Below are 14,158 nucleotides of genomic sequence, written 5' to 3' on the forward strand. Positions count from 1 at the left end.
ACATTGCAAACATTTTTTTCATCAAAAATTTGCCCTGCTTTTGAGATTTTCTAGTAGAACATTGGACATATGTTCTGGTGCTCACCAACACATTTAGGAATGCTCCTGAAACCTTAATAAAAAAGATTCAGTAAAACCATAGGCACCTATCATTTAAATTAAAGGGGCTAAAGAGATGTTGTTTCCTCAATTAGCTTCTTGTTATTTGAGAGCTAGAATATGCAACCATGTTTAATAAAAACAGCGCTCAACATAATGCCATCCAAAACACTTAATCTCTCAGCAAAAGCTTACAGTAGCTTGTACCATTATCTGGTACAAAGTTTGTTTTAGAAATGTCTGGCCAGTTATGCATAGTAAACTGTGGCTGCCTACAGCTAAGTAATCTCATAAGTTTTGCTGAAGAAAGTATTTTCAGTATTTAAGTGTTCTCAGATTCAGCAACATCAGAAAGAGAAAATGCAGGATTTTTTTTTTTTGTTTTAAGAGAGAATTTTCTCACTATCCTTGAATCTTTAAATCATTCTGTGGAAAGAGAAACATTACACTTTTACCCCTTCTATTCTGTCTTAGCTCTTACAGATGTCTCAACTTCATGTTGTTTCTTGGATTTCCATGATATGTAATTCTGTGGTGATGGGTCTTCAAAAAAATAATTCTTATACCTTAATAGTGTGTCAGCAACAAGGCATGCTGCTGAGACTTTTAAGTTATAGCTGACTTAATCCAGATGGCATAATAACACTGTGGACTGTGCCTGTAGAAATACTTCTTTGCATCCCTGAAAACAGGAATGTCCCAGCCATGTTAGTGTGTTACCCGAGCTTCAGGCTTAGTCTGCTTGTAGTGACACCTTCTGTGAGCTTATGTGCTGTCTGTAGTTAAGAGCTTTTGATAGATAAAATACATGTGTGCTGGGCTCAGTAGAGTCCTCAGATAATTTTCCTGTAACTTTTCAGAAATCTGAAGTGCAGCAGACTGCAGGCAGGCGTACTCGTTAAGCTTTGCTGGTTGGAAAAGCTGTTCCCCCATATTTCTGCCACTTCATATGCCAGCAGAACATCTCACGTAAACACTGCAAAAAACCCCATCAGGCACAAGGAATCTACTTAGCTGAAGACCTGCTATGGAAACTGTCAAAACTGGGAGGTCCCAAACCATAACATGCAAACCACTTCAAAGCAACCAAGGGGGAAAAACCCACAATCCAAACAGCATGTTCAAATGCTGTTTACATTAACCTGCCTGATGGGGAGATTGGCTGAAGGAAGTTGAAACATTTGCCTGAACAGCTACACTGGTGGCAGGCAGTAAGCTTCAGCAGTGCTGGGGGTTAGTTTATGGTACAATTTGGACCAGTGATCTTTTCCTTTAATAGCACTGGGTCTGAGAGAAGATGCTTGTCCACAGCTATGCTTCACCTTGCTCAACATATAGTGCTTATGCAGAAGTAGAAATCAAATAGTCCATCTGAATTAATGAGGAGTATGGACAGAGTATTGGATGAAAAGTCAGACAAAAATTCTACCAAAGGCTTCTTTTTCTCAAAATAAATTTGATCCTCTCTGCTGTGCTTCCAACTCTTTCCAGCTTGTTGCTGCTTGACAAATTTTAGAAGTCTTCTTTCTTCAAAGGGTCAGCAGATTGTGAAGGAAGAAGTACCAATTTTCTTTTTGTTTCCCATACTAGAGAAATTAAGCATCTTTGCTTTGACTTTACTGGTTGTATCTTGTCTTTACTGAAGATCTGAGTTCTGAACTGATCTCTGCCATTGCTTCTGCTGGATCCATGAGAACAGTTCAGCTCCCCGGTCACATAGTTTACATGTATGACACCTTTGGTAGCCCAGCTGTAGCTGATCTGAAATAAAGACTGGGAATTTTTAGTTAAGATTCTTTTGTGACCAAATTTGTTCAGTATGGATAAATTCTTTCTCCTATTTGGGCATGTATTTTATGGAAGCACTTACTAATCCTAGCTTTCTTAGGAGAATACAATGAGGTGTTAAAAACTTTTTTTTTTCATGGCATTAACTTCTGTATTACCTTTTCAAATAAATGAATTGGACAGATCTGAGTTCTTTGGTTTATGCTCTGGATTCTTCTAAATTATTAAAGGTTATATGTAAGTTATATATGTAAATATATTATACACGTATGTCAAAATATTTCAGGACTGGATGACTGTCTATGAATTCTTGTGTCCTTTAGCCAAGTTTTCAAAAGACATGTTGTGGTGTCCATCCTAAATTTGTGGCTTACGTTAGTGTTGAATACAGTTTTGCCTCTCTCCTTGTCATCTTCAGCTTTGTTTTCACGCTTGCATCAGTGTGCTCCATATTTCAACTTCCGTAAATATGACCACTTTGCAGTCATAAAATGATGCTGTGAAGCTATCTTGAAATGCTTCCAATGTGATATCAGTTTTCCCTTTTAATCAGTCATCCAGCCAGTGTTTTCTTTTCCTTGCCTGTTCATCCAGCCGTGTTTGTAACTTCACTGAAAGTCAGGAATTCTTTGTCTGGAGCATGATTAGGGCCTTAATATCTCTTCATTACATCAGGGAATCATTTTACTAAGCTTTACTATCTCAAAGTAACTTTTGTGAACAATCCTGTTGGTTAAAACTTGAGAAGACTTCTTAGAGGAAAGAAATGTTCTTTCTTTAGCAGCATGTTTATCTGTACAGTTACACAAGTTATTTCAAGGTGGATAGATTTACTGAAGTTCAACTTTTGCATCAAATCAAAAAGTGGGATATGTACATTAAAAAGACTTCTAAAAAGAAATGGCTTCTTTGTTATTTGAGTTCTTTAGTTTGCCTGTAACCCAGGACTTTGTTTTTCAGATGTTATTTCCTTTTGCAACTTATGTACTATGTAGAAACACATACGAATAACTAAAAACATGAAGCATTGATTAAAACGCATTGAGCAATTGGAGGTGCAGGCTTATTCTGTGAAATTCCACTTTTTTTGCTTGTTCCTAGAATGAGAAGTTGTTTATTATCATCAAAACTGGCTCTAGTAAGGTTTCTTGAACACATGCAATCTTACAGTTATTTCCTCTGGAACAGAGAATTGTCATCTTTTCTCTCTCTTTTTTCTAGAAATAGTGGAATACATGTAAATCTATATGCACATGTTCTATATTTGTCTATTTAATTAAAAAGAAAAGGCTCAATTCTTTGTTGTTACTAATAAAAGCTGAGATGCTTGGCATCTTTGAGGTAAAAGCTCAGTAGCTCCTGTATATAGGTAACTATGCATTAAAGGCTTAATTTAAGACTGTTTTGGTTTTGAACATCAGATGAAGAGAAATAGCTAAACACTTTGACAGGTTTTTAAAGCCTAGCAAGCAAGAAAGCTGCACTGACCTTTTTGATGCTTCAGTTCATTCTGATATTTTCTTGGCTATCCTTAGATGGGTTTTGTGACTGATTTTTTTTAATTGTTTCAATGTTAGAAGGACATCTGTTAAATAAAAATGGATATAAGTATGTTTCTCTGGTTTAGTTTAGGAATAAGATTTTTGGTTTGTTTCTTTCATCTCTTACAGCTTGACAAAGATGACATGGTGTATATGGAAGCATATGATAAGTTGCTGGAATCTTGGCTTACTTTGGTACAAGATGACAAACATTTCCATAAAGGTTTCTTTACCCAACATGCTGTTCAGGTCTTTAATTCCTACATTCAGTGCCATCTAGCTGCTCCTGATGGTACAAGGAATTTGGTAAGCCCCCATTCTAGTAGTTCTTCATGATGATACATATTACCTAGCCAGTATCTTTTGGTGTGTATTATATTATGTAGCTTAAGGGAGCTAGTATAGAATTACTATTTGTGACTTTGGAAATGAAAAATTTTCTGAATTGGTTACACAGTGGTCATTTTTCAGTCTGTTTCTCTCATTCTGAAGAGGAAATAAAAGAACACAAAGTTGGAAATAACTTAAAAAAAAGAAAAAAGTAAACCTGTTACTCAAATCAATGTACAAATCTTGCTGTTCTTCCCACAGATGCAATGACTAAACTTTTGACCATCCTTCTCTGGACTAGAGTCCTAGTTAAAATCCTCCTCCATGAAACTGAAAGCCTTTTACATGGTTGTTACTTCCCATACATTATCTTCAAAGTATACTTTTTAAGTATAATTGATATGCAAAATGAAAAAATGTACAATGACTATGCTCAGACTTGAAGGAATTTGCAATATTATGTGGTTCTTTTGAATAAAATTAATTCCCAACTGAATTTTTGTGGTGACTGTTCTAGAGAAAACCTAACAGCTCTGTTGAGGATCCACTGATAGAAGTATGATATAAGGTGCTGAATGACTCTCTCACAGAGATGGTCTGCAAACCCAGTGGTCAGAAGAGTGCTGAAATATATTTCCATTTCACTATCTCTTGAGCCATTGAGAAAGAAAGCAGATTAGTCTCTTTGCCAGGAGTCTGGATCTTACTAAAATAGATTCTCATAGAGAAAGTTGGATGTAGATGTTGGGTGAATTAATTATTGCATAGATTCAGTTCAATAACTACATAAAACATCTCTTTAATTTGATGCTGCGCAAAGATCTCCAAGATACCTCACTCTGAAAAGCACCATCTAAAACGTAATTCTGCTATCACAATATGTAACAGATGGAAATAACAGTGCCAAAACAGAAAGAAATATTTCACAAGAGAACTTTGAATTCATATCAGGCGGTCTTGACATAACTTGTATACACAGGTTAATTCATGTCATTCTGTGAGATAAGTAATTTATCCCATGGGCAACCTTTTAAAAGCCACAGCTGGCATTTTGAAATGCTTCTTGTTCAATATCAAAGCAGTAACAGGAACTTTCAGTCTCTGCTTTGAGAGCAGAGGCTCATCCTTCAGTAAACAGCTGCAACTTTGAAGTTGTCAAAAGAGAATGATTTGCTGGGTTACATAAAAAGATGGATCTCGGAAGCACTTTGGATAAGGAGTTGTGTGTGGAGTCAGTTTTCCAGAGCTTTTATAGAAACAAAACAGACTAGTATCTTTCTCTATCACTTTTATTTTACATTGTTAGTTGTGTAAATGTTATGATTCTTTTAAGAATTTTTAAAAACATTTTTAACATCGATACTTAGTTTCTGCATATCATGGAATGCATTCAAGGAATAAAGCCTTATTATTATTTAAGTTGTTTTATAATGCAGCTAAGATAAGCTTTGAGAAATCAAACAATGCAATGTCTGCATCAGCAAGAAGTAAAACTGAGATGATGATGATGTAGTAGTAGTAATCTCCTGTTTTCTTGAAGTTATAGCATTTACTTTTTAAAGCTTTTTCCCCCTCAAACAATGTGTTATGGAAAAACCTTAATGAAATCGATGATTTTTATTTCATCATGAAAAATACTACCTATTATGTGATTTATGTAAGATCTCAGAAAACTGAGAACAATATATTTGACTAATGAATAGGGGAAAGCATGAAAGTTCCAATATTTAAAATGGTTCTTGGTCTGCTATATATGTGATTTGAAATGCAAATGTTCTTCAGCAATCTTCTGACCACTTCTTGCAGACCATCTCTGTGAGACAGTCATTCAGCACCTTATATCCTACTTCTAGCAGTAGATCCTCAACAGAGCTGATTTATATACCCTGTGGTGTAAAGAAGCTGTTTTGCTATTGTCTAGCCTATGCTTATCCTAGTATCAGTTTTCATAACTCTTATCCTTGACTTTTTTCACAAAGTTTATCTTTTGACTTCAGAGTGCTGTTGGAAATGGTAGCAGATACATGATTAGCTGAATGTGACATTTTGCTAATGAGTTTAGGAAATGCTGATTTTAAAACAATATAGAGCCATGTTTACTCCTCTGTTTAACTCTCCTGTGTCTAATTTAGTACAAGTCTGTTGTTCATCCATGCAAAACACCTTGAAAGAAAAAACCAAAATAATGTAGCAAATTGTGGTGATGATAAAATGTAAAATGCGTAAGACTAACTGCTTGCTTCTAATTTTATTGAAATAATCACAGACTGCCAATGGTGTGGCCTCTCGGGAAGAAGAAGAAATAAGTGAACTGCAGGAAGATGACAGAGACCAGTTCTGTGACCAATTGGCTAGCGTAGGCATGCTGGGGAGAATTGCTGCAGAACACTGTATACCTCTTCTTACAAGGTACAAAAAAATAGTCATGAATGCAAATCAATAAAGCCATCACATATGAAAATATCACATAGGACTTTGCTGAAATAATTTAAAAAGTGACGTTATTTTATTGTTATTTGTCCACAGTTTATTAGAAGACCGAGTGACAAGGCTCCATGGCCAGTTGCAGAGGCATCAGCAGCAGTTACTTGCCTCACCAGCATCAGGCTCAATTGACAATAAAGTGCTTGATGACCTGTATGAGGATATTCATTGGCTTATTTTAGTCACAGGTTAGTGAACAGCTTTAAATAGTACTTATTCTGGTATTCTTATGGCAGCTAGAACACCTCAGGAAAAAGAAAAATCCCTGTATATCAACTCCTCTTAATTGACTATAAATTTTATCCCTTATGATGCTTCCATCTTACATACACTACTTGCAAAGTTTTACTTTCATCTACCTTGAGTAACATGAACATTATCTTTAAGACTGATGAAATCTTTACATGAGGTAATGTCCTTTGGAAATTCCCACAACTATTTTTGTTAGATTTATTGAGATGTGTTATCAGTCAGCCTCTTCAAGAAATTAGTCTGTTCATTATATCACTTGCATTGTCTGGGGCCAGATGACTTTATAAGGGAATGAACATGAGATCAGGATAACAGTATTACTCAGTGGTGGCAAAGAATCAGGTAAGTTCCAGAATCTCTAAGTGCTGATGATAAATGTCCTGGCATTTTGTTATGTTTTAGGGAACTTGAATTTAGAACCTTTTTGGTTTTGATTTTTAGATGGAACTATCTTACATCTGTTTGCAAAACATAATAACAACTAAGACAGTACCTGTACTTTGTTAGGAGCAATGTATACTTTACGAAATATTTTTGGGGATCTTTTTGAACATCTGACGTTCTAGTCAGTCGCAGATGTCGACATGAATGTGTATCACTGTGGAATGGAGTTTGTATGTGTAGCTCACAGATGGTTATAATTGAAAACTATAACTAAAGCTGGAATTAATATTAATTATCTAGACACCAGAGTATTGTATAAAAACCCATGCTTCACCTGGTGTGCAGTTGCTATGCCTCTGACAGATTTGAAATGTTAACAGAAGTCCCAAATGAAATGGATTCAGTGGGGAAGCTGTAAAATCAAGGCTTTTTTAATCACATAACAGAAGAAGAAAAAGTGACAACAGAATGTTGTGTTTTGGTTTTTTTTTCTCCTCTATAGTTGAATTGACTGCAGTACTTTTACATGAAGCAAAGCTTATCTCTTCTTTTATGGGTTGGTTTGTTTTTTTTTTTTAATTTGGTGGTTTCTTTTCCAGTCTTGGTTCTTGTTACTTTAGATTCTTCTTTACTGAATGATTTTAAAGATTCTGAAGTTAACTTATATGTATTTAAACATTGTTAGTCAGAGTTTGCATAAATGTTTAATTCTGGTGTGATGTCTGCAATTAAGCCAATGTATTCTCTAATGAAAAAGCCCTAAGTTAACCTAGGGTAGAAAGTTGTGATCACTCTTTCTTTTTTAATGTAAGGCTACCTCTTGGCTAATGATACTCAGGGAGAGACTCCGCTAATACCTCCAGAAGTAATGGAATATTCCATTAAACATTCAGCTGAGGTTGACATCAATACAACACTTCAGATTCTGGGATCTCCAGGAGAAAAGGCCTCTTCCATCCCAGGGTACAACAGAACTGATTCTGTAATTAGGTAAGGATGCTTCTCCTGCTATTAAGAATGCTAAATGCTTTTTTCAGAGAAAAAAAGTGAGAATGTGAGTGGACTTCTTTGAATCTGAAAAATAAAAAAGCAGTATGTAAACACTGAACCTTGGAAAAGAAATGTCTATTACCTAGTATTAAAGTAAGGAAAAGTAATTTATAAGAATGGTTTTATAACAAATGTTAAGACAATGCTGTAAAAGAGATTAAGAAAAGACAGAAATGATGAAGTGATTTTTGTTTAGGGTAAAGAATGGCAGGGTAAATACAGATGATTATTCAAGTCAAATGAGAGTAAGGCAGCAAAACAGATAAAACTGAGTCAAGATGGGAAGGCTGAAATGACTAGATTGACCTAATAATCTGAACTGAGGACATGAGCCAGAATCTTGGTAATTAACAGAAATGTTTTATATCTCTACTAAAAACCCATCTTTGATCTATTTGTTACAGAAAATCCTTAAAATTACTTAAATTACTAAAAAGTTGGTAGATCAAAATCTTTAGATAATATACTATATGCTCTGCAATTCATTCAGCACATGTACTGCTTAAGCAAATGCTTTCCAGAGCATCAGTGAGCTCATCTGCTTTGAACATGAGGTGCTGCCCAGGGTTGTCAGTAACAGCAAAATCGGTCCTCAGTGTGTGAGGAATTGTCACATATGTACTCATACCACTATTAAGGGATACTCCTATAAAGGGAGCAGGAGAGGAGATTTCTGTCCTCTTTTTGCTAGGAGGCTGATGCCCACAAAGGACTCCTCAATTTGAATCCTCACACTTATGAAGATTGCATTCCACTTTTAATTGACATGGAAGATTCTTCACCCAAGATTAGTTGTTGTGTACTTAATGTTTTGTTCTTCTGGAAGAAGCTAGAAAAAATGGATCTTCGTTAGCAATGATGTGCCTAATGTTTAGAAGTTTGAATACTGCTCACTAATACTGTTAGCAGCTTCAAGAAGTGGCCACCAAACAGGATTTTTCGATGCAGTGTCTCAGTGGTGATGGAAATAAGATCTAAATAAGGAGAGATTTGAGGCTCTCTGGCAATAGCTCTGAAATGCCTTTGAGAACAACCACTGTCAAGTCCTAACTTCCTTGGGCACTATCACATTCTTACCAAGTTTAATTGATATACTAGAAAAGCTGATATTTAATGTAGTTTTATGGACTGATAGTATTGATGCAATCACCTGGTGATATGCTGTTTCAGACTTTGTCTGCAGTAATGAAAAAGATAAATAACTGGTCATTTCTGTGTTTGTACTTTAGTACACATCACACTGCAAAAGCTGCACAATTAGGACCTGCTTGGTCACTAAGTTTGGTGGTGCAAGGGAGAATTAGGTTTTCAAAAAAGCTTTTCAGGCACTCCAAGTAGTAGTCCATTTGCCTTCATTCCCTCAATGTCAGAAGGCTTGTGAGGATTCTTTGTTGCTGTAATAGTGATGTAAAAGATAATCACCTTATCTTTTAATTCTGACTTTTTGGAGGATATTTGCCAGTCTGTCCTGTCTCTCTCACTCTTTGCGTTTAAAGGAACAATAAATTCAGGTGCTTTTTACTTCATTAGAGTTGAACTACTTGTGTTACCCTGTTCCTTCTGTCGTATTTAATGAAAAATGAAAGTGTTTGGTAGTTGCACTGCTTTTCCAAAAACCACTGTCAGCATCCTCATTGTATTTTAAATCTGCAGGTTGTTATCTGCTATTTTAAGAGTGTCAGAAGTAGAATCTAGAGCAATAAGGGCAAATCTCACGCACCTCCTGAGCCCCCAGATGGGCAAAGATATTGTATGGTTCCTCAAGCGCTGGGCAAAAACATACCTCCTAGTAGATGAAAAGCTGTATGATCAGGTAAGGATATAACTTTTATGAATTAATTGGTGAGTATTAGCAATAATACTATCCTGCAAATGCAGATGTCAGTGTAGCTATTTGTAAAGTGCAATGATAAAGCATTTTTAATGTTAAATGAGATGTGGTTTATTTTGGAATTTGTTTGAAAGTTAATGTTTTCTTCAGCTTTTTAATTAGAAATATAAGTTGTTAGGGGACCCTTCTTGCACATTTTGGTGCAAATGTGATTTTTTCATTATTTTTTTTTTTTTTGGTAGCCATTGTCATAGCAGAATAGCGTAGCACACTCAGGCTCCATAGTGGATGAAACTCACTGACTACAGCAGTTTTATAAGCTACTTCTCACTATCCATCAGATCTTACATATCTAATACAGTGGTTGCCCTTGATGGATGATTTAGTGAGTAACCTGGTCATGATTCTGAATTAGATTAGATATTTAACACCATCACCAGGTAGTATACATTAGCTAATGTCATGCTACTTTCTCTCCTTTCCCCGTTCTTAATACATTCTCATTGTACACATCATTATTTTAATGGTGTGTTCTTTATAAAGGGCAACTTCTTATCGTATTTGGACAGCACTAATCATGATTAGACCTTGATCCTGATTTTGCTTATTGAACTAACTGTAATCCAGCTAGCTGACAGAGGCTACTTGTCCTGAGGAGGTCTTGTTGGCTCTAACTTTTGAGAAGGAAGCTGCCTCCTCCCCTTTATTTCCACTGTTGAAACAACTAAGAATACTAACACTTCAGGAGGCCCCTCCTTAACAAAAACAGGTGTACCATAGACTTACAAATATTTGGAATCATATTATTCAGCTTGTACTTGCAGCAGAGCTAAGAATTTGTAAAGGTACCAGTTGGGGAAGAATTGGAGAGCATGTAAGAAAGAGATGCACATGACAAACAATGTAAAGAAATAAAATAGAGTGTATAGGAAATGCACACGTTTCGTTTGCATTGACATATGAAAGTGATTGAAGCCTCTGTTTAAACCTCATGCTCAGTCATATATATGTCATGAGTTTTAAAGTTAGAAGTGTTAGTGGTGTGCTGACAGGAAGCTCCTGCACAATTATTACAAAATCCTTGGATTTCACTCTTGAGAAACTTTATAAAGACAGGAGAACAGGCAGTTTCAAAGAAGCATATTTTAATGTGCCAGGACCAGAATGTGACATCTTTCCTAGAAGATGTAGAGATTGAAAGAACAATCTGTAGAAAGCAGTTGCAGAAAAATTGCTATTAAAATAAGCTTTTAGAAGATTTTGTCTAGATCAAAGCTAGGTATATTGCTAGTAATTTTTGTCACTGAATTTTGAGGAATTTCGTCTTAAATTTGCAGAAGCACTTTCGGGAGATGATTTGGGGATCTTCCTTTTAATTTTTGAAGCTTTCAAACTTTCATTGGCTTTAAAAGCTAGAATACTCAGACTTGATTTTTTAATGAGGTTTAAACTTTTCTTTGTTTTAGGTGTTGTGCTTAAAATTGCAAGATAAATTTGGCAAAGATTTTTGTATTACAGATATTCTTTGCCTTTGTCTATGTAACATTTGTGTATTTTAAGTAGGGAAGAAGTGACAGCCTGAAAAGAATTTGCTGACAATGATTACCATACATTTTTGAGGTTCTGGCTTCTGTAAAACTCACTCATTTTAATGCTTTTCTTATAGATAAGTCTGCCATTTAGTACAGCATTTGGTGCTGATACAGAGGGTTCCCAGTGGATTGTGGGTTACCTTTTAGAAAAAGTGATCAGTAACCTGGCAGTGTGGAGTTCAGAGCAGGACCTTGCAAATGATACTGTACAACTGCTAGTAACATTAGTGGAAAGGAGAGAGCGGTAAGTTGCTATACCTCTGGAAGTCAAAAAATTTATTTTGCTTCCTTTAAATTTTTTTGGCCAAAGTAATCCGGATATAGGGCACTTCATGTTAATGTCTTTGTAAGTCAAATTGCTTTAGTAACATACTATAAATTAAAAAAAAGTTGTCTGACAAATTGAGGAGTGAGACCTGTATTTGACAAAACATAACATAATTTTCGTTATTGGTTAGAAGTGCACTCTCCTTCCCTTACCTTTGTGCCTCACTCTTAAACAATGAGAAAGGAAAACTCGGTCTCCACTCTTATTGCAAGGATTCTTGTGGTGTTGTTTATTTTTGTTGAACAAGCTCTTCTGGATTAAGAGTTCAGATACTGGCTTAGCCAGTATAAAATGTGTTTTATAAACGTATCAGTTTTTTTTAAAAAACACAGGATTTGGTGAATGCAGACAAATTTTGAAGTTTTCTTTGATATTACAAGCTGTGAAGCAGGAAATTCTTGAATGTTTTACTTTTGTGAATTGACATGCAATTATACATACAATCACGCATTCACAGTCTACTGAAAGATGGTTCTGAAGTTTGAGGATTTAAGTGCCTGAGGAATTTTCTTTTTTAAAAAAATTAGAACCCACAGGAACTAGTTTTGGAGTAAACTGATTATTTTATCATGACATAATTAGACTAAGCTTTTAATCCCTGCAATATGTCCACTAACTCTGTGTGTGTATGTGCATAAAACTAAAGCATTTCCCTGCTTTTCTCCCATATAAATTGAGCTATTTGCAGAGTATATACTTTAGAAATCTTAGAGGTGAAGCATTAAGAAGATTAAAGTCAAAAGGCAATTTAGCCTTATTATAAGGAATGAAATAAAATAGTAAAAATCTTCTGACAACTGCTAGCAACCCGATGTGTTCTGTTCATACAATTTTGTGAAATATTTTCTTTAATTAAACTGTTTTTCCCTCTTTTAGGGCAAACTTAGTTATTCAGTGTGAAAACTGGTGGAATTTAGCTAAACAGTTTGCAAGGCGAAGCCCTCCTCTTCACTATTTGTCCAGTTCTGTGCAGAGAACACTAATGAAAGCTTTAGTTTTAGGAGGTTTTGCTCATATGGATACGGAAACAAAGCAACAATACTGGACAGAGGTAAGCTGTTTGGATGTTTCTGTTACCTCCATTTTAGCAAGTAGTACAAACAGTTTAAGGAATTTTATGCTGACACAAGATCAACTTATATAGAATCTTTTTATTTTTAACATCTAATATCGATAATTTTTAAAATTAATCTCTCTTCGAAGGTCAATAGTTGTATTGCACTCATGAGCTGCCAAAAACTGTATCTAAAACATCACAACCTAAACAGAAACAACTAATAATTACCTGTAGGATTCTTGAAGCAACCAGTATAGCAGTATACTTGAAAGACACTATTATAACCGGTTAAGAATTTTACTTGGAACTGTCATTTCTTCCTTTTATTTTGATGTGGTGGTGTTACAAATTATTCACTTAATGATATTGACAATAAGTAAAAAGCTCATGTGGAACATAGTGAAGAGCCTTGACCAGCTTTTCATGCCTGGCTCCATTAAAGCTCAGATATTTAATACCAGAAAGGCTGGTGCTAGAAAGTAGGTGAAATGTGATTAGGAAGCACCATAAAAGTTTGTAAAGCACTGGCCTTCCAAAAGAAACTTGCTTTTTATTAGCAAAGCTATGAAATTAGTGATTGAGGGTAAGACTATAATGCACTGGAAGTAATTGGGGAAAAATACTTAACTATTTTAATGGATGTTTCTAAATTGATTGCAAACACAGCTGATTACAAAAGAGATTACGCTATTGAGAATCATATTATGACACAGATAACTGTAAACATGAATCTTATTAATACTTTCATTGATGAACTGTAACAATATTGTTCCCCTAATATTGATTTGGAAGAGAATCAAATACTGTGAGTCAGAGAAAGTCATTGTCATTTGGTTAAACACTACAAAATAACATAAAATATTTAGGAAGGTGCTCATTTCGAGACCAGCCTACAGGTGATGGTGGATAATAAGAATCACTAATCACTACCACTTCAGCTTACATAATGTGACGGGTAATAACATAATTGAGCTGTTGGAAACTGGAAGTGATTTGATTCTTGTACTGCCATGCCAAAAGCAACCCATGAGCTTGATAAATTAGTTAAACATCACATCTCATATAATTGTATTATCTTAATGTGACTTTTTCAAGGTTCTTCAGCCACTTCAGCAGCGTTTCTTGAATGTGATAAACCAAGAGAACTTTCAGCAGATTTGTCAGGAGGAGGAGGTGAAACAGGAAATCACTGCTACATTAGAAGCACTCTGTGGCATTGCTGAGGCTACCCAGATTGATAATGTAGCAATTCTCTTCAATTTCCTAATGGACTTCCTTAATAATTGCATCGGATTAATGGAAGTATACAAAAACACACCAGAAACTGTTAATCTCATAATAGAAGTCTTTGTAGAAGTTGCACATAAACAAATTTGCTATCTTGGAGAGGTAAATAAAACCAGAAGGGGAAGGAGGGAAAGA

General features: G+C 35.3%; 1 protein-coding gene across 1 annotated transcript in view; it reads left to right on the top strand.

Annotated features, from left to right (window-relative positions):
• The window catches only part of XPO4 (exportin 4), a 52,152-nt gene that overhangs the window by 28,654 nt on the left and 9,340 nt on the right, over positions 1-14,158 (top strand). The window contains exons 9-16 of the mRNA XM_010168149.1: positions 3,558-3,734; positions 6,025-6,167; positions 6,285-6,430; positions 7,691-7,868; positions 9,582-9,741; positions 11,426-11,595; positions 12,556-12,730; positions 13,832-14,125. Coding sequence (XP_010166451.1) covers positions 3,558-3,734; positions 6,025-6,167; positions 6,285-6,430; positions 7,691-7,868; positions 9,582-9,741; positions 11,426-11,595; positions 12,556-12,730; positions 13,832-14,125 — 1,443 coding nt within the window. The remainder of the gene's footprint in view (positions 1-3,557; positions 3,735-6,024; positions 6,168-6,284; positions 6,431-7,690; positions 7,869-9,581; positions 9,742-11,425; positions 11,596-12,555; positions 12,731-13,831; positions 14,126-14,158) is intronic.

This window comes from Antrostomus carolinensis, unplaced genomic scaffold, assembly GCF_000700745.2.
Source record: "Antrostomus carolinensis isolate BGI_N321 unplaced genomic scaffold, ASM70074v2 scaffold4600, whole genome shotgun sequence".
NCBI lineage: Eukaryota > Metazoa > Chordata > Aves > Caprimulgiformes > Caprimulgidae > Antrostomus > Antrostomus carolinensis.